Raw genomic sequence first — 21,475 nt, forward strand, 5'->3', positions numbered from 1 at the left:
CAGTGCTTGTCAAAGCCAGTTCTGATTAATCTTCTTTGTCAGTGTGTCCTTTGCCATTCCCTATCACTCCTCCCTGAGAGAGACTTCACCCTGAAAGACCTCACCTTCAATGCTGCACCTTCACGTGTCTTTATCCCATGACCCTGGCTTCTCAAGCTCTCAAAGATGTGTAGTTCTCAATCATGCCTTCATAGTCTCCTGAGGAACTATCATGTGCTATAGCCACTACCCTAGGTCGAGTAAATCAGTTCTCCAGACTTCCTTTACAGGTTGTGCTCTGATGTTTCCTCTTGACCTGGCTGCCTTTCCTGAGCTCAACTCCTCTAACTCTGCTGTCTGACAGGAAACAGCTTTCCTACTGTGATTGTCTACAATAGGGTAGACCCGCTCACTTTCTGGGGACTATGCGTCTCTTTTTTAAATATATTTTTTATTACTATTAATTTTAATGAAAGTTCACAGAGACTTTGGATTTCCATTCATTCATTGTTGCACTTTTCTCCCTGCCCACCCCTCCCTGCCAGTTTGTTCTTCCCTTTGAAAAGTAAAAGAAAAATTCATTCACTGTTATACAATCCCTTCCCTCAAGTCCACTTCACTGTTCAGCCTTCGATCTAAGGTTTTGGGAGCTACGTTGTAAAGGACAGGCCGGTCCCTTATCCTTATTACTTAGAAACAGTTATAGAGCCTTTTCACCTTCAACTCAAGTCCCTCTTCCGTCTAGTGTTTTACTTCCATTGTCCACTAGTGTGACTCTGGCCTGAATCAGTCATTGACCGTGATCTTTCTCATTGATGAATCACTCATTGGCTGTGATCTCTCTCATTGATGAATCACTCATTGGCTGTGATCTATCTCATTGATGAATCACTCATTGACTGTGATCCCTCTCCTTGAAATTAGTAGATGGGGACACAAGAGAGCTGTCTTCTGGACTTATTTCTAAGGACTCAGAGGGACAATCTGTATTGTTTAAAAACCACCATCTACAATTACATTATTTCATTCTCTTTGACCTAATTGATCCCTGGTAGTTACTGTCCATGTTATACTCTACCTCCTTCCCTCTTGTGCAGACACATCTTACCATCTCGTTGTTCTACACCAGCCCCACCATATCGGAAGGAACAGCACTTCTCTTGCAGCGCGCGTTACATTATTTAATTTATCAAGGCAATACCATGAGGTTACCATTATTATCATCCCCACTTCACAGACACACACACAACCTCAGAGTGTTAAGATTTCAAAATTACTGACTGGTGGGACCAGGATCCACATTCTGTTCCTTTATTTTTCTTTCCTTCTGTATTCCATTTCTTTCTTCCTTTTTCTCCTTCTTAAGTTTTCCCTAACATAGCATCAATCTATCTTTACACAGCCACACAGTGAAGAGTCCCAAGGAAAGGCATGGGTAAATGTGTCATTTCCTTAAGGACACAACATGGTGAGTTGACTTTTGTCTCACAGAAAGCCCTTGAGACAGACACCTGCCCCATTCAGTTTTCTAGGCTGTCATCATTAGTGGAATAGAGTTCCAATTCTTTCTCCTGTGGAGCTAATGATATTCCAAGTGTGAGCCTTTTGAGTTAGCAGCAAGTGCTCCAGGCACTTCACCGAGTGGCCAAGTGGATTACTCCTTGTGTTGCTAACTGAAAGGTCGGTAGTTTGAATCCATTTGCTGCTGCACAGGAGAAAAATGAAGCAGTGTGCTGCCTGTATTCCCAACAGAAGGTCACTGTGAATGGACGTTGACAGTTCAGTGCAGTTGGGTTAGGTTTTCACAGATCTTCAGAATAGGATCAGCGACTTATTCTTTGCATGTCTTCCCTTTCCTGTAATGTACTTAAAACATTAATTCAAAGCAATTTGTAAAACATGTCCAAGCACACCTTCAATCTATAGATTCTTCGAGGGAAAGATCTTTCTTACTGAATTCATGTATCCTTGACATTTGCACAAAGTTTAGCCTTGCAGAATTGTTTAATAAATGCTTATGAATGAAAGACTAGGCCACTTGCACGTTGTAGATACTTTAAAATGCAGGGGATAGAACCCCCATTTTACAGGTGAGAAACATGTGGGCTGGATTTAAGTGACTTATCTCAGAATGTGAAGTCAGCACAGGTAGGTTTCCATTTACATGGCACAGCCATCTATCTAATATCTTGCTAAATACCCCCAAACCTAACCAGATAACTAGGTAATAAGTAGGAAGGCACTTTGGAAGAGATAAAGCTCTATATACAAATAAGATGGAATCACTGGCAGCAATAGCAGCAGCATTGCAGGGTTTAACTAAAGCACTTCCTTTCATTAAAAACACTAAGTGAAACAGAAAGGCATTTTCCAGTTTGCACATCTCAAGATCCTATCTTAGTCAGAGCCCTAACTGTTAGAGCCATGCTCACTTCAGGATTTTTGCTGAAGGTGAGACTCTCAAAAGTTAGCCCATGGAATGAGTTGCTGGCTCTACGGTCTCAGAACTGTAGTCTCAGGGGACATCAAGGTCAAATGGTGTAAAATAATCCACAAAAACAAGAGTTCCTCATTCTACTCTGGTGAGTAGCAACTGGGGTCTTATAGTTTGTGAGCGACTGCCTGAAATGCAACTGTTTTTCTCGCTGTTTGAAAACAAAGAAGAGGAAAGAACAGCAAAGATATATGGAAAGAATTCATCCAGAGGACAGACGAATCACTTGAACTTCAACCTCCATTGAGATCAGGAAAACTAGATGGTGCCCAGCCATCACTGTTGACCACTCTAAAAGGAATCACTGTTGTTGGTCCTTGGCATTGTGGGCAAAACCCCCACAAGGAACAAAACTCAAAATTCTAAAAATGAACAGTCTCACTGACCTGATAGAGACTTGCAGAATCCCTCTAACTATGACCCTTAGCCACCCTTCAAACATGGAATATGTTGAGACTTCCTATGGCTCAAACTTTAACCAAACGAAAGGGAAGATTGTAAGGTGAATATTAACACCACAGAGAGAGAGGTTTGCTCTTCAGAGTCATCAACCACGATCAAAAGATCAGCACATGCCTGGAAACAAAATGCATAAGGGAAGGAAGATGGAAGACTGGAAATGAGAATCACAGGAAGGGAGTGAGAAAGGTATAAATACATTGTGAGCATTATCACTAACACCATGAAACAAAATGTGTATACACTGTTGAATGGAAAATGAACTTGCTCTGTAAGTAAACTCACACTCAAGTCACAATTAAAATTTTTTTAAAAGTTAAGCTATAACAATTACTTGCTATGCCTCAGAGAGCTGGACAGTGACCAAGGATGACAGAAGAATTGATGCCTTTGAGCTGTGGTGCTGGAGAAGAATACTGAACATACCATGGACTGTCATGAGAACAAACAGGTCTGTCTTGGAGAGGGTGAAACCAGGCTTCTCCTTAGAGGCAAGGATTTTGAAGCACCGTCTCACATACTTTTGGCATGTGGCCACGAGGGACTAGTTCTTGGATAATAAGGCCATCATGCTTGGAAGGGTGGAGAGACAGTACAGGAGAGGAAGACCCTAGATGAGATAGATTGACACAGTATCTGGGGCAATGGGGGTAAGTGTGTTGGAGTCAGTGAGACTGGCTCAGGATGGATAAGCTCTTGACTATGAGTCGCAAGCGACTCGATGGTACATAACAAAAGTAACAACAGCCCACAGTTCCTTGAAACGCACTGCTAAGGAGCATTACAAATTGTGGCTGTCTCCTTCTTAAAGAAGTTGCTTTTGGTTAAACAAAAGCATCTTATTTAATACAGTCTTTTCTGTGCTAGAACTTGAGGTCCTTCAGACAGTGGCTGTGTCAAGGTCCCAGCGCATCGTGTGCCCAGCACAGGCACAAATGAAGAGTTGAATCATCGCAAATGAATGATTTCTCAAGAAAGGACTTATGAGAATTTATTTAGAATCAGGCGGGATGGACTAACCACTCCTATTTTGGATATACAGCGTATCTATAGGCCATGTAGCATCTATATTCAGGGCAGGCATCAAGTACATACTTAAACACACTTGTTTCCAGTGGCCCAAATAAAGAACTAATGAGGATGCTATGTACTAGGTTCCTTAAGAATGACATGCTACAGTGGCAGGAAGCTGCACTGCAATACCAGAGGTCTGCAGTTCGAATCCACCAGATGCTCTGCTGGAGAAGGAGGGGCAGTCTCCTCCTGTACCAGTTAGATCCAATTTGATGGTACATACACAAAATATAATAAAATTAAATTTAAAAAATTTTAAAAAACTTAAAGAATGACATAGTAGAGATGAACTAGGGGAACTTTTTGAGATCAAGTCCTTTGGAAGGTAATATAAGGGAATGGAAGGGGGAAGGGGAGGAGAAAGAGTGAGCAAATGAGTTGTGAGGTCGCCCCAGCACTGACTTCGGCCAGACACAAAGGAAGCTCTGATGCTGGCATGTCTTTTTTACACTGCCCTGGTGGCACTGTAGTTAAAGTGTTCAGTTGTTAGCTGAAAAGCTGATAATTTGCTTTGATAGTTGCTCTGACAGGGAGAGAGTGAGCTGAAGGCAGCCCTCTTTCTATAAAGTTCCACAGCCCTGCAGTCCCTGTCGGCAGAGCCACTCTACCCCCATTGGGTAACTAGGACTCAGAATCAACTTGACAGAAGTGGATTTGAGTTTATCAGTCAACTACTAGGCTGAGTGCCCTTGGCCTTCCCTGGTTGGCTGTGGCATGACTGGGGGTGAGGCAGTTCCTTGCCACGTGGCAGTAAGCCTTTCACTCCTGAAGGGAGATCTAGACAGCACATCAGGGCATTAGTTGCTTCCTTTTTAAACACATTTGAGCAGTCACTCCTCTTTGTTAGAAGAGTATTTCCTAGCCTCTTTTACCTCCTTGCTAATGTTCAAATGCATTTAGAGAGTAGAGACAGTTAGAATCACAGACAGACCTTTCTCAGCCTCAAGGCATCATTTGGAGGGGTCTCCAAAATTTCAGCACAAACATCTTCTGCACCTTTGTAGGAGAAAAGCTCATTTGTGTTTTCCCTAATGAAGGTGATGGGGCCTCTAACTTATAGATTTGCTGTTTGGTATTCATGACTGATGTGTTTAGACTCTAACTCAATAGACTAAAACAATAAAGCATCCGTTTAGTTGCAATCCCTAACCAAATCATTCTGTACACGTGGTTCTCTATCCCAGTGCAATTTATCTCACTACAACAGCAATCGTTCATTTTCTGCATTGATAATTGTAACATGCAGGTACAAACACAGTACTTCTAAGTTTAAAATCAATATAGAACTGTACAAAGTAGGTGATCTGAAACGCTCATCCTCACCATATGCTATATAAACATGAAAGTGATTATGAATGAACTTCTAGGGAATGAAATGATATAACTCAGTGGGAGATAAAACAACGTGGGAGGAGGTATCAACACCATCAGGGCTTAGGCGTGTTAATCTAAGGATGCTATAACCTGACACAGTCATGAATGAATGGGTGAATGAATCAAAGAACAAAAGCTTAGCTCAGTAGTACGCGTGGTATATGGGAACTGGCGAGAACCTCCTCGCTGGAACAGAATAATTTACCTTTTCCCAGATACTGAGATTTTTCTAGGTAAAGAAAGGGCATTGTTATTCCAGGAGGAAATGACTTCAGGTATGAAGAGAAAGCATTCAGAATGGGGAAGTAACATCATTATGATGTTGGGGTGTCAGGAATGAATGTTTTCAAAGGCAGCTTGCACAATAAGAAGTGAGGGAGAGGGGAATACAAGTTAGCAACTAGAGAACAGACATGTAGGAAGATAGATGGAGCTCTGGTGGCCTAGTGGCAAGAAGTTGCACTACAATCTCGAAGGCACGTGGTTCGAGGCCACCAGGACTCTGCAGGAGAAAGATGGGCTGTTTCCTCCTGTGTGATTAACTGCCTCTGAACGCCCACTGCAGCGTCATCTGTGAGTCGGTTCACGCTATAGTACACAACAACAAGGTAGATGAGGGAAAGATACTGTATGATAAAGGGAGGGCTACAACAATAGCACTAAAGAAAGAGAAGGCACCAAGAGATAAGATCAGTGGAAATCATAATTAGGGGGAGGGAGTGAGGGAAACGTGATCTCATTGTGGGTATTGGGCACTAATGTTATAGAACAAAATGGGCCTCAATGGTTGAATAAGAAATTAATTTGATTTGTAAACTTTCACTAAAGTCACAAGTTAAAACAAGATAAAAGAATCTGAGATGTTTGTCAAAGTGCACTTCCCAGGCCACACTTTTAAAGGTATTGAACAGAGGTGACAGTAGGACCCTGGTATTAGAATTTTTCACCAAGTCCCTCCTTTTGGGCTGAGAACGCATTGTCATCAGTTTGGCTGGCTCATGGTGAGCTCCTGTGCATCAGAGCAGAACTGTGCTCCTTTCGGGTTTCAGAGGCTGACTTTTCAGAAATGGACTGCCAGGACTTTCTTCTGAGGCATCCTGAACTTCAAGCCTTTTAGTTAATAGTCAATAACATTAACTATTCGCACTCCCTTGGGGACCCCGTCTTTGCCTTGCCTTCATGATGATGTCCTGAATTTTTACTTGCCCAGGTTTGGTTTTTTTTGCTGTCAGTGTTTGGTAATTGATATTTATGATCTTTAAATTGTTTTCTTCTATACTTAGTTTTCCTTTGTTTTTATTCAGAGTGGCTGGTGAATGATATAAAATGCGTTTTGAGTGCCTCTTGATCGGTTCATTTTGTCTAGTCTTTAAATGTACTGAGACCGTGATACCTGATTTACAAGAGCTGACCATGTGAAAAGGGGCATGCACTGGGGGAAGGGGGCGGTCTTTCACTTGACTGGAGGACCTACTTCCTATGTGCTTCCATTTACAGACAGTATTTCATTGAACCCTTGCAAAACTTCTGCAAGTTGTATGCATGTTTATCTTCCATTTTACAAATCAGGAAATTGAGACTCAGAAAGTGTCTGAGGTCACAGAGTGAACAAGAGGAAAAGTTTACTTCAAACTGCAGAAGCCAAGGATGTCCAGAGCATGGGGCTATCTAAAAGTAGATGTTATTTTTCTTGTTAAGGATAGTGCATCTCCCTGCTGACTTTAGCTGTTGTGTTAGGGTCTTGTAATTTCACCTTATTACTTCATTCACTTGACTTACATTTGCTGGGGGTCACTGTGTGCTGGGAGCATTGTAAGAAACAGACACAATGAATAAGAAGCATCCTTAAGATATATTTACTGTTGTCACATTTGCACCTAAGGTGATGTTGTGAGAATTCAGAGGAAGCAGCCATCTCTGCAAGTGGAGATAATCAAGGCAGACTTCCTGGAGAAAGCAGTATTTGCTCTGTACCTTAAAGAATGATCTAGGATTTGAACACACTGAAACAGGGAGAGACAGAGAAGGATATGGGGAAAGCCCAGTGGTCCTGTGGAGTGTCTGTTGAGGCACCAGCCCTGGTTTCTGTCTGTCCATCTCTGCAGCATCAGATCAGGCATTGTCCAACATTAACTGAGGCGGTTCAGTTCACTCTTTTTTTCCCTCTCCACTCCTAAGAATGTTTGTCAAACATCTTAAGGTTTTTTCCCCCAAGAACAGCGACATTAATACTGTGTCCAGAGCAATTACTGTGCCTGTCACACACCTTGAGGTAAATTAACCTGTGAACACACGCCCACTCTTTGTATCCTTGTTAAAAACAGACACTGAAGATGTTGGACACTGCTTTACTACTCTTGCTGTTGTTATGTGCCGTCGAGTTGTCTGCAACTCATAGCGACCCCACGTACAACAACCCTAAGCCCTGCCCTATCCTGTGCTAATCTTATTGTCTCTGACACGCTTATCCCCATTACCCTAGTCATTGAATCAGCCCACCTCATAGAGGGTCCTCCTCTCCTGTGCTGTCCCTCCACCCTCCCAAGCATGACGTCCCTCTGCAAGGACTGATCCTGCCTTGCAACATGTCCAATGTATGTTGTTTGTTGTTATATGCCATCAAGTCGCGACTCATAGAGACCCTATGTACAACAGCCCTAAACTCTGCTCTCTCCTGTGCCAATCGCACTGTCTCTGACACACCCATGCTGATTACCCCAGTCACTGAATCAATCCACCTCATAGAGGATCTTCCCCTCCTGTGCCGTCCCTCCACCTTCCCAAGCATGACACTCTGAAGAAGTGTTTCTGCCTGCTCCGAGTGTGAAGGATAGTAGTGCTGTTTACAGAAAGAATGCTGTGCTCGGGGTGTCATTCCACATGTTGTTGGTGTTACTGGGACATCACACACGTGTTTAGTCGGCCTTATAGTGACCTAATGGGACAGAGCAGGTCTGGCCCATCCGATTTCCTCCGAGTTGCTCTGTTGTGGCAACTAATTGCCAGATCTTTCTCTCCCAGAGCCACTGGGTGGTTTCAAACTGTCACCTTCCAATCAGCAGCCAAGCGTTTAACCATCATGCCACTGTGCTCTCATTATCACTGATGGCAATGCTGAGAAGTAGCTGTTAATATCCCCATTTTTCAGATAAAGAAACTGAGGTTCAGAGTGTCTCCATGCCTGTTGACAGGAGAACTGTGATCTCTCTAGGGCCAACACTCACATTCAGTTTGTTTTATTCTTTTAATGCTGTGGAGAGGGGATGTAACATTCTGGCAGAGTCATCTGTAGAATGTCGCAGACTGGAAGACCACACATTTCCAGTGGTTCAAAGCCACGAGCAACTTCACAGAAGAAAGATGGGTGGTTCCCTTTTGCTAATACGTGCCGCCTCAGAAGTCCAATGGGATGTTGTTGGGAGTGAAAATTCACCTGATGGCTTTGAGGGAGTGACTGAGTGAGAATGGCAATGAGGGAGCTCATCGCAAACTCTCCTGTGTCTCTGTCCTCCTGCACCCCTCTCCACCTCAACTGAAGTATTCTCTATCTCGAGCACTGGCATTCTTCTGATCACGCTTTGCTCTCTCTCCCCGTATCTACCTCTGAGTTACCTCAGCATGCCATGTGTGCATATCACTCCCTGTGTGACCAGCAGTGGGCACTCTGCCTGACCATTCTCCAGAACAGCAGAGACCATAGTGCCGCAAGAGTCTTCAGACAGCTGCCATTTGTTTTGTCCAAAGCAAGGCACCAGTGTCCCTGCGTGGAACTCAAGCTTTCCTGGCAAATGGACTTGCATTCCAGTCCTGGGCCTTCCACAGCCTGGCGGAGGGCTACCCAAGATGGCACAGGCCAGAACCCCCTCCATCTTCTAAAGGAAAGGGTTTGGTGAGAAGAAAAGGTTAAAACTTTAGGATCAGATGATCCTGGGTTCAAACACTAGTCCTCTCATCTTCTGGCTGTAAGATGTAGACAAGTCTTCAAACTTGAAATGTTAAGACTCACACAACTGATTTAAGATCATATGCAACAACATCAATATGGCTTTTAATAAGCGTTAAGTAAGCCTGGTACAGAGTAGCTACTTCTGCTAGCAGTTGCTGTGACATTGATTCTAACTCATGAAAACTCTATGTTGTCATCAGAGCAGAAATAAATTTCTGATAATGTTTTCAGTGGCCACTTTTCAGGGGTAGATTACTGGACCTTTCTTCCAAGGGGCCTCAGTGGAGCTTAAATGCCAACTTGTGAAATAGCTGAGCCTTAAACGTTAAGCCAGCAAAGCACATGAACCATCTGCAACAAGCAAGGACTCCACACAGCATGACTTGCTGTCGAAGGGCAGGTACTAGGTGGACCTCATCCCTCTTTATTCCCCATCACCAAGCGCAGGGTACGTGGCAGGTGCTCAAAAATGTAGGCTGACTCTTGAGTCCCATCCTCTCCCAATTCTCAGATATGAAAAGTTCAGGACAATGGAAGGCAAACTAAGATTCATAAGACCACAGCTTTTTGTTTTTTGTTCTTTTTTTACACATTGCCTTTGGCTGCTTCGATGCTACAGCAGCAGAGTAACAGAGTTAGTGTATGTTCTCAAAAGGACATGTTTACCATCTACGTCATAAGGAGTCCTGGTAGTATAGTGGTTAAGTGCTTGCTTATTAGCCAAAAGACCAGTGGTTTGAATCCTCATCAGTCACTGTTCAGGAGAAGGACATGGCAGTTTGCTTGTATAAAGACTACAGCCTAGGAAATCCTTCGGGACAGTTCTGGCCTGTCATGTAGGGCTGTTATGGGTTGGAATAGACTCAAAAGCTATAGATTGTGGAATTATCTTCCTTTTCCCAGGTATCCAGTCTTAGGTATGGCTCCTTTTGATGGAAAGTAGTCCTTGCAGACCTCTTTGTTCTTGGAAGAGAAGGAAACAATTTCTTTGTTCCTTTTGCCTGAATACATTTCTCTGATTTATTTGTTTTTCTCTCCTTGGCTCTTACCACTGTATAACATAGTACTTAAACTTTCTGTGTATGTTTCGTTTACTTTCTGTCTCCCTGTTACAGAAGCTCCAAGGGACGAGAGTTTCCATTGTGCTCACACCACTCTCCCCAGAACCTTGACTAGCGGTTGGCCTGAAGTGGGCACTCCATAAATATGTGTGAAATGAATAAACAAGGGATCTGCTTGGAAAGGCTATTCAGCCGAAACACATTCCAGGCTTTTGCTTCTATGAAAACTTGTGTGAGTTTTCCTTTTACTTTTTGAAAGACCAGGTGACTCAAGGAGACTGATCTTTCTGTTGTGGATGACGAAGCTGAGCCATGGGTTAAATGAGGACCTCTCAAGTCATAAGGAATCCTAGTAGCAGAGTAGGCTGTTTGTTGGGCTGCTAACCAAAACGTCGGCTGTTTGAATTTACTAGCGGTTCTGTGGGAGAAAGAGAAGGCAGTTTGCTCCCATTAGTATTTCCAGCATTGGAAACCCAATGGAAGGTCACCATGAGTTGGAGATGACCCAGCTGCGGTGGGTTTGACACTTGTCCCTAGGAGCTTCCCTGGCACGCTCAGCTCAGCACATCCAGGGTCCTCTTTGTCCCAGAACACTTCTCCTCCTAGATGTCTCCATTGCCAAAATGCTCCGGTCTTCCCCTCATCCACTGCTGGAGAATGAACTTTCCTGAGCTCCTTCTCTTGAGTTCCTGTGAATCTCTGTGATCTGGATAATGGTACCACACAGAGCAGACTCTTCTGAGAACTTACAAGATGTACATACAGAGGTCTGTCATATGGTGGTCATTCTTCTCTCTACTTTCTGTCTAGAATATGCCATGTATCTTAGCTGTTCAGTCCCCTTAACTCCAAGGAGATGATTCCTGTCCTATCACAGGCACTTGATGGAGGCTAAAGAAAGGAGGGATGGTGTCCAAGAGAATACCTGATTACCTAAGGCTTCTCCATAGAAGACAGAACATCAAAAAGGATTACTGTATCATAATATACAAAGCATGACATTCACGAGTGGTTTCAGGCTCAGTAAATATGAAATTGGGACCATTATTACGGAAGCCTGTTGTCTCATCCAGATGCTTCTGCCTCCACTTCAGGCTTGAGCTTCACTATTTGAAGACCTGCCACGTAGAACTCCAAGTTGGCACCTAGTCTGGTGGGAGAGGAGTTGTTAACCCAAAGACTGGGCCTCTCTGACTCCTTGTCATGTGGTGTAGAGTGTGCTGCAAGCAGCCAAGAGTGGCACCCTCGTTTCTGGATCTAAAAGCAACACTCTAGAACGTGAACTCATTTGCTGAAGGCCGTATGGTGTGTAGAGGGAAATGCAAGGACTCAAGGATTTCAAGAGCTTGTTTCTCTCCCCTACATGCCCACACACACTGTGAAACACTGATGGCCACAAGGGTCCCTGAAAGACTAGAGAGTCACCAGGGACCATCACTGCTGTTCTCATCTCCTTTGTTTTCTGAAAGGGAGAAGGAAATAAAACTGACATATTATGTGTGTAATCCGTGTGCCAGGTACCTTACAGAATCACAATCTCTCATTAGGTAAGTCTGCAAGAAAGAAAAGGTACACTTATCTAAGAGGAGAGAGGTTTAAAGAACCTAGAGCATTTGCCCAAGGATATTTATAAAACAAGGATGTCTTAAATCACCTTTAAAAAATATAATAAGGTTAGTATTAGAGCTGGGACTTGAATTGAAGGTGGTATGACTTTGATTACTTTTCTCTTTCTATCACACCCAAAACATACATTATTTTTCACATCTCAGTGCTTTTGAAGGAGCTCTTCTCTCTATTCAGGATTGTTATTTCTCCATCACTGGATGAAACCATGTCTAAATACATGGCTAACTGTCTCCTGCTCCATCAAGATGCTAGTCACTCAGTTAAGTGCTCCTATGCCACAGTGTACATAGGCATCTCTCTGGCAATATTTGATTTCATGCTAATCTCTTAGATAGGCTTAAACACCAAGTTGAATACTGGCCTCAGCTTTCTAGCCATCTCATCATCCATAGTATCTGGAACATAAGTGGGCATGTTCAATGCATTTTTATCAAATGAAAGAATGGACAACAAAACAAGTAGTGGTGGTGGTAGGAGTCCATACCATAAAGGTAGAGATAGCAGGATCTTCTCTGTTCATTTCTTGAATATTAGACATTTGGGACCAAGGAGTTGGGGACAGGACAGCCTTCAACTGATCCCATGTTCACCAGGAAGGTTTCATAAGATGAGCACTGACAATCACGGCTCTCCCATAGTATGGCTTCTCCAAGGGAGGAGAACATGCATGCAGTGGAACACAAAACACTTTCTAGCAAAATGTGTTTTGCGTTTTAATCCTACTTTTTTAGTCACTGATTATGTGATGAATGCATATGATCTCTCTGGGTTTAACACTTAAACACAGACATCTACGTTAGGAATGGAGAACTCATTCAGGAACTGTCTAATTTGTCATCATGCATGTGCTGTTTTTATGGAGTGATTTTCTGTTTGACTTTCCTGTTTTGCAATTGACTGGGTTGATTAAGAGAAAAATAGTTGCCTTTATTTAAAGTTATTGTTGTGTGCCTTTGAGTCAGACCCATAACTGAGCCTCCAGTGGGTTTTCAATTTAATTGCACAGGAAGAGATTGTTTACCCTTCTCCCACGGAACAGCTTGTGGATTTGAATGGGGTGCCTTTGGGACTGCAGTGTAGCTCCCTACCACTAGGTCACCACAGCATGCTCTTTATTTAATAAGTAGAAAATAAAAAAGATAGGTAATCAACTAGCCATCTATAATGCCCACTGTAAAACACTGATAACATGAGGTGTTGTTGTTGTTGTTGTTGTTGTTATTGAGTGCCATCAAGTCTTAAATGACTCATAGCGACCCTATGAATGAAAGACTTGAACACCTGTATAACTTCCATCATTTCTCCAAGTTCACAGGGTTTCCAGAGGCAAGCTATTTCCCAACTCCTCAAACCAAAGCGCTTGGATGTTTTTATGGTGTGTGACACTGGTTCTAGATAAAGTCATGATTCCTTGTGTATTTTCTGAAATTGTGAAAACAGTTAATTGATTCTTTTAGAACTTTTCAGCCCTCAGTGCTATCATTTCTCCAAATCAACACAAAATCAGCTTGGACATTGTTGAGATCTGTGCATCTATTGCATGTGTCTTAAGTCCTACAGGAGACTGAGGCCCTTTCTTGCAAGAATTGGGAAATTCCAAAAGATTACAAGATTAACCAAAGATTGCAATTCTAAAGATTAACTGAAAGATTACACGCTTAGAGGCAAAACTGACCAAAATGACAGAAACACAACAGACATGAGCAATGACAGTGCATTTTCAAGTGCAAAACAGCTACACAAATTAAAACATTTGGGCTACAGATGGCTTAGACAGAAGAGGCTATGAGAGACCAATAGACACTTGGTTGGTGTGAGAAATGCATGCTATAGGTTCCTTTACAGGGCACAAAGCAAAGTTCACCCCAGCTCAATACTTACAAGTAATAGGAGTAGGAATAAGCATTTCTTCTATAGATTGATGGGCAGTCAGATGGAGGAAATGTCCAAAAGGGGGGGAAAAAAAGAAAAGACAAACAAACAAGAATTAGATTGGTATGAAATCTTGATTCTTAGAAATGCACATAGTATTTCAGTAATCCCTGCTTTGGGGTGGATGTATCCTTGACTGACACTAATGATCAAGCAATCAACTCATTAAAAAAAGGTTGGTAGTTCAAACCCATGCAGGGATTCCTTGAAAGACAGACTCGGTAATCTGCTCCCAAAACTGCACAGCCTTAAACACTTCGGGGGCATTTCTACTCAGCACACGTGGGGCTGTCATGAATCAGGATCAACGTGGCGGCAAAGGATAACAACAGCAAGTTCAAGGAGATGCAAGGATCTTGACCAATCACTGAAAGTCAAAGTCTCCATAAACAAAGACATGAGAGAGAGGCTGTGTGTGTGTGATGGGGGAAATGTGCTGCCTCACAGAAGTAGCCAAGTCTTAGTGACTGTCTGGTGTCCTAGTGGCAAGAAGCTGCACTGCAGTCCCAAAGGCACGCGGTTCAAGGCCACCAGCTGCTCCGCAGGAGAAGGCTGGGCAATCTCTTCTCGTATGATTAACTGCCTCTGAAAACCCACTGGAGGGTCAGCTATGGGTCTGTTCCGACTTGACGGTATACAACAACAACAACATTTCGTCTGAAAGCTCTTCTTTCTGGCCAGCTAAAAAAAACTATCTCCCTTGGAATGATTGATCAGCATTCCGTGGTGCCCACCCCCTTCCCAGAACTCGTCTGTCACCCTTCCAACAGGAAAGTGCTCCTGTTATATAAGGCAAATAACTCTTTTGCCTTCTCTGTTTCCAGCCAAATCAGCTCTCAATCTATTTCAGTAATGTCATGTCCAGAGCAAAGGAACTGTGTAGCCAGCTTCCAAGATGCACCCTCACTCCAGTGATTCTCCCCTCTCCAGTATTCATGTGTGTGTGTCCTGCCAGTGTGCACTGAATCAGGGCTGATCCTGAATAAGAGGCAACAGTAGGAGCGAAGCTAGAGAACTTTCCTAGATGGGTCAAAAGAAGTCTTGCACCTCTTTCCAGGCCTCTCAGAACACACCCTCTCTTTCTTTCTCTCAGATCTTTGAGCCGCTATGTAAAAAGTCCAGCTTTCCTGAACTCAGTACGGTAGGGAGGCTCTATTGAGAGGTCCTCAAATGACTTTAAGATCATCGGATGCCTAGGAACTTTCAACCTCTTAGCTGTCCCAGCTGAGACTCTTAGAAGGATGGAAAAGAGAGGAGGTCATTCCATATAAGGACTTCCCAAGTTCAGACTCATTTGACTAAGCAATTGCCATTCTTTTAAACCATGAAATTTTGGAGGGTTTTAACATAGCAGTCATCCACAAAAGCAAAATTTAAAAGTCAGCATGAAAGAGGTAGAAGCGTCAACCCTCAGTTGAAACAAACTCTAACTAGAATTCTCGACTCCCTGTGTGCCATTCCCTCCTCTGTCCCTTTGGTGGCCTGAATGCCATCAGCAGTTTTAAAGATTTTTCGTCAGAAGAGCCAGGATTCTCGAGCATATCTTCTTTGTGATGATGGCAAAGAAAGGGGGAGAGCAGGTGTATGACGCTGACGGTCCCACCCCATGTGCCATGGGCAGGACGTCTCTATTTTTTAAATCGACTTTGTACATTGCCATTTCAGGACTTTCAAGATTTCACATGGAAAAGAAGGACATTGTTCAAAAGAAGATTCAAAACCACTGTCTTCACTCATCTCTCAAGGCTCTTAGCTTCTAAGTCAAAACGCCTCAGATGAGTCCATAATATTCTCTTTGTTACATCTTTTCCTACTTTGTAGGGAAATAGATAGGAATACTTTTCTTTTTATCTCAGACTGAGCTACACTGACAGTAAGTAATATATTTGTGGAGTGAGAAAATTTGCTGAATAATTCAGGTCCCCAAATATCCACTGGAGTAGACAAGAATAGCTTCCTTCCCCCTTGAGTTATTTGGTTAATTGCAACCATTATCCTGTTTGCTTGGCACAGAAGAGACAGCTTTTATATCCACAGAGGTGGGACTGTATCCCCAAAGCCCCATATCTCCCACTTTCATACAGAAAATAGTCAAAGATGCCAAAGCAGGGCCATTTCTCAGATTCTCCTCTCTTACCAGGAGAAACCAATCTCATAGCTTCTGAAAGGAAAGTGATTCTGAGAGGCACATCCTCATGGAAAGCCGATCTTGGAAAACTGAGTCATGATACCAAGATCTGGCCGCTCAGACAAATACTAAATATCCTGGACTGAATGAACTATGGTTCTGGATTAGGAAGGAAGATGGGAAAATTTGGGAATGATGGATGGACACTGGAAAAACCCACAGCACAAGACATCCAGCTCCCTTCACCAGCCACCATGGTTGGAATTGAATGGAAACTGTTCCCCTTCTCACTATTAGACCTGTTGCCTAGGGCCTGCAAATGTGATTTCTCAGAAGCCAGAGGCTCAGAATCCATTTGATGGAGACTTCTGCTATGTTCACTAGATTGTCAGGAACACTGGGCTGAGAACCAAATGTCAGGGTTCTGATCTCAGCTCTCCCACTGGCTCACTGTGACTCACTCAGTCAGATGTTCCATCTCCCTGGACTTCGGTTTCCTTGTTCATGCGCCCAGGTGGGTCACACAGATGACTGCCAGCCACACAGCTTTGTAAACAGAATCCTGGCATCACCACTTACCGACTGGATGGGCTTTAGCAAGTCATTAAACATCTCTGAGTCTCAATTTCTCCATCTCTGGGATGGGGATGGGGACAATAATAACCTATACCCTAGAGTTACTGTGGGTTTTCATAATATGTAAATGTCATATAAATGATGCTAACCTACATTAATGTTAGGGAGTTCTAGTGGCCTGGTTGTAAGGAGCTGCCCTGTCAACCCAAAGGCCTATGTTCAAATCCCCTGGGTGTTGAGGAGACAGATGAAGAGTCTCCTTCTGGGCAATTTCTTGCCTCTGAAAACCTGCTGGAGAGTTAGCTATGAGTGGCTTTCAACTTGACAGAGTAGAACAACAACAAGGTTAATATTACATTATGTTAATCTAAACACTTAGGATTAATAAGGAACTGTTTACACATCTGTCTTGTCCACAGATGTATCTCCCTCTGGATAGACGGGAACAAAGAGTTTACCTCTTGTGAAATATAAGACACTGAAATAACAGAAGCCCTTTGTGTCCTACTTAATATATGCTAGTTATTGCTCTCAGTTCTTAACATCTATCAACTCAGCTGTCTTCATAAATATTCCCATCATCCCCATTTTACAGATAAGGAAACTCGCACCAAGGAAGAGAAGTAGTTTTCATAAGATTACAGAGATTCCGACTGAATAATGTGAGCACAAACAAATGCTGCATGCTCCGGGCCACTAACCAGTGTTTCCCTCAAGGAAGGGAGAAAAGAGATGTGCCTTGATAAATATAATGAGTCAGTTACTGATATTCCAAACTCTTTTTGTCATTAATTTTCACCACAGCCCAGTAAAGGAAGTAGTATTCTTACTCTGCCTCTCTCTCATCTCTCTCACCCCTTCCCTCCATCCCTCTCTCTCTCTCCCCCTCCCCCTTTCTCTTCTCTCCCCTTCTCTTCCCCTCCCTCACTCACTCCCTCACTCCCCCCCTCAAGAATTTGTAGGTCTAAGGAGTGACTCCTCCCCAGATGAAAGGGTTTGATTATCTGCAGTGACTCCATCTAGACCCAGTGGCTTCCATACTATCAACAGAGGCCGCCTCCTCATGGGCCTAGTCTGCATTAAACTTTCCAAAATTTTGGAATTCTTCTCTTCTCGTTGTTCAAGGTTTTGTGTTTGTTTGTGGTTTTTTTTTCTGGGCTCCCTCCTCATGATAATATACTTCCTTCGTCACCTTCAAACCAAAGACCACCTCTTCCGAGTGGCTTTTTTCCTGACTTCTCATGGATATCACCAAATGCCAGTGACATCGATGACTCAGCTTGAAGGAAGCAATAATCACAGAATGCCGACTGATCAGCTTATATTAACTGGCTAATTTTTAGCAGTTGAATCGCAGAGTCTTTTAGGGAGAAGTTCTTTACTTTGTGACCAAAACACAAAGTATATATGTGGGCTTCCTCTAAGCCTGAAAGAAGATTTACTGAAGGTCTAAATTTACAAGGGTATAGTGATATTGCAAGTAACAGATTGCCTAGGATCAAAAACCCTGAGCAGGAAGACAGCTGTGCTTAGAAAAAAACAACCACCCCAAACTTAATAAATCACATAGTATGGGACCTTCTTTTCAGCGTGCTGACAAGACTGACTTCAGGCACAGTTTCTCTTTGTTCCACACCGTTTAAACAGAACTCAGTTGTATATCCAGCTATCCATTTGACCATCCACCCATCCATCTAGATCAGCTTATAAAGCCACGCACCCCCTATTCATTTACTCAACAATCCACAAATGCACCCACGCATCCATTCATCTGCCTGTTCATCCACTCGGTAATCTATCAATCCATCCATCCATCTAGCCCATAAACCCACCCCCATATCCGTCCATTCATCCCTCCATCCCTCCACCCACCCAATAATTTATCTCTGATCTACTCATTAATCTTCCTATCATTAATTCAGGAAAGACTTCTGGAAAGCTGACTCTATAGCTGACTCTTCCCAGTACTGGATACAAAAAGACAAATGAGATCTTGATCCTTCATGCATGTCTGATGGGAGAGTCAGAAAAGAAAATGATAGAAAGATGATGATGTTAATAATAACAACTATTACTTATTTAAACTATGGTAGTACGGCACTATTTAAAAAGTTATTTTATGTAATCTTTGTAGCAGTCTTCTAAATAACTATTATGCCTGTTTTACAGATGAGACAGATAGGGTAAATAATGTGCCCAAGTTCATGTAGTTGGTATGTGGCATGGCAGGTGTTAGAGTCGAGTGGTCTGATTTAGAGAACCTGTTACTAGTCACAATGTTCTATTGTCTGCTCCTGTGATAAGTACTGTGATAAAGCTGCATAGGGGGCCAATGAGATTGTATCTATGAATAGAATTGGGGAACAAGAACAAATAATAGTCCACAATCTTTAATGAATTAAGGAGAAGGCTAATACCTGTTGGGGAATGTTGGGGAGAAAAGGAGGGCCTCTGGCCAGGATAGATCGCCTAGCTCCAGATAGGTGCAAGCCTCTCAATGGCCTCTAATACTGGATAGAGAAAGCTCTCCTGTGTTTGGCCATACAGGCTTGAGAAAGCTCGCCACCTGGGAAGATGGCTGCCACATCTATTGAGCTGGGGGTGGTCCACATGAAGCTGAGGTTCTCCTATCTACTCCACATGCCCCACGTCTGCAAGCCCACCCTATCCTGCCTTCCTGTTTACTTGCTCATATATAAGTGTACTGCAGCCCCCAATAAAGTTGAGCTGGATTGACTCTCTGAATGGCTCCTGGAATGGTGTGTCTCCATTGAGCTTACTCTAATCAGGGTGTTGCTGTTTGTTACCGGTGAACGGACAGCAACACTACCAGCCTGGGGAATGGTGTATTTATGCAGTAGATGAGGGAATTAAGAGGGTAATATTGTCAAGAAGCCGGCAATACTTTGTTCCCAAAGATCTCGAGTTACGTGTTCCTAGCTCTTCAGGTCATGAAGAGAACCCAAATAGCCAGATAATTAGATGAATGATTTTGGCAGAAGCGTAAAGACAAAGGGGGAGGGATGGGGCTAACGTCATGGAAACTCCTACAAGGATGAAGGCAAGAGATATGCAGGGAATATCTTGAAGTGGTCATGGGCGTAGAGATGAAGCAATGAATAGGAAATGTGATAAAGACATAATATCAGTAAGTAATTAAATGTGAACATATTAAGAAAGACTTCCAGTCTTCTAGTATGTGTGGCTGCCCAAATGAGGGCACAGAGGAGGAAGATTCATTTTTTCAGGGTTTGGGGTCAAGGCGCAATACTGAATAAGACAGACAAAAACTAGATGGCACATTAAGTTTTGACTGCTTTCCCAGCTCAATGAACTGCTCTACATTGTGTTATGCAGTTTACCACCTGCAAGCCCTGTTTTGTACTTTATCTAGATTGGATGGTGTTTAAGAGTGTGGGCTCCATTATTAAGTTATTCAAGTATGAGAGCTAGCTCTGCCATTTATTAGCTATGTGATTTGGGGAAATTTACTTAAACTCTTTGTGCTCCTGTTTTCTGATCTGAAGCTATAATTTAATAACATACAGTGTCTCTTTTGACTTGCCCAGTAGTAACTCTTACTGCCTAACTTTGTTTTCCCCCTGGATAGATGATCCATTCCCTGGCATCTGAGATGAGGTCACATTTTTCACATATTTCTAAGCTTACCGCCCCAACAATGAGACTTAGTCTCATTTGTTGCTGATGTTTTATGTTGATTCCTGGGTCTGTGTTCTAATTAAGCTTTCTTGCCTGGGAGAAACAAATAGATCCTGGGCCCATTTGTTCCCATTTGACTGGGCACTTCCATTCATCATGATTTGGTGGGGTTTTTGTTTCTTTTTAGAGGAGGGTGGGGGGATTCTCCGTGACTGTAAAGCATATTTGAGATCAGATGCATCAGGACAGCTGATGGCCATATGTAAAAGATGTAAATACCAATGACAAGTATATTGGCAAACATAGCACGTTATCATCAGAGAGTGGATCCAGAAAGTGAAAAAATTGTGCCTAGACTGGAGGTCAGAAAGGGTTTACTGAAGGAGGTATTTTTTTTAATTAAACCTTTAAAATGGGCCCTGTACAGGGACCTGAAAAGACAGGGCAATGGTGGGCACTGTTCAATGCTGGTTAACTCTATAAAATATAATGAATGGAAATGATTGTATGAAACACAACATGAATGAAGGATAGTGTGAAACACAATGTATATGAACTTTGTAAGTAGACCAATATAAAAGGAAAATGTATTATTTTTAATCATTAAAAAAAAGAAAATGGGCCCAGTATAGTCACATGGGGCTAGACAAAACACAGATATTGAATGAAGAAGAAATTTCACAAGCAGAGATGTAGACGTGGAGGATAAGATGTGAGGAACCTGTCCAGAACACTGTAAGCATGGAGATAGGAGGACTTGCCAGAGCTTTCTGTGTCATTCGACATGAGCTCCATCCCTCACTCCTTCCCCGTAGGCCCTTGTTTAGGAAAAGAGAAGTCATTAAAGGACCTTGGCTTGGTGTCTTCATCTCATGTTTGAAGCATAGAACATGGTTTGGAGGAAACAGTCAGGAAAGAGAAGTCAATCAGGAGATTCATACAATGGAGCTGTATAGGCTACACCAGGTGAGAAAAGAGAAGAGGTGGTAGGATTAAAAGGACATAAAGATGTAGGATCAGAAGAATCCAGGGTGACAGGAACTCATGTGTGGCTGGTAGAGTGGGGCCTGTCACTGTGATGGTGACCTAGGAGTTGGAGGCCAAAGTTTGTCTTTGACGGTGAAGTATTTGAGGACTTTTCAAGGTAGAAGTTCACAGACAGA

At 42.9% G+C, this 21,475-nt stretch overlaps 1 protein-coding gene across 1 annotated transcript in view; it reads right to left on the reverse strand.

Annotated features, from left to right (window-relative positions):
* PTPRT (protein tyrosine phosphatase, receptor type, T) overlaps positions 1-21,475 on the reverse strand; it is a 975,109-nt gene that overhangs the window by 174,409 nt on the left and 779,225 nt on the right. Inside the window, exon 16 of the mRNA XM_006881719.1 lies at positions 13,898-13,927. Coding sequence (XP_006881781.1) covers positions 13,898-13,927 — 30 coding nt within the window. The remainder of the gene's footprint in view (positions 1-13,897; positions 13,928-21,475) is intronic.

This window comes from Elephantulus edwardii, unplaced genomic scaffold (assembly GCF_000299155.1).
Source record: "Elephantulus edwardii isolate Elephantulus edwardi_28Jun2011 unplaced genomic scaffold, EleEdw1.0 scaffold00015, whole genome shotgun sequence".
In the NCBI taxonomy this organism is placed as follows: domain Eukaryota; kingdom Metazoa; phylum Chordata; class Mammalia; order Macroscelidea; family Macroscelididae; genus Elephantulus; species Elephantulus edwardii.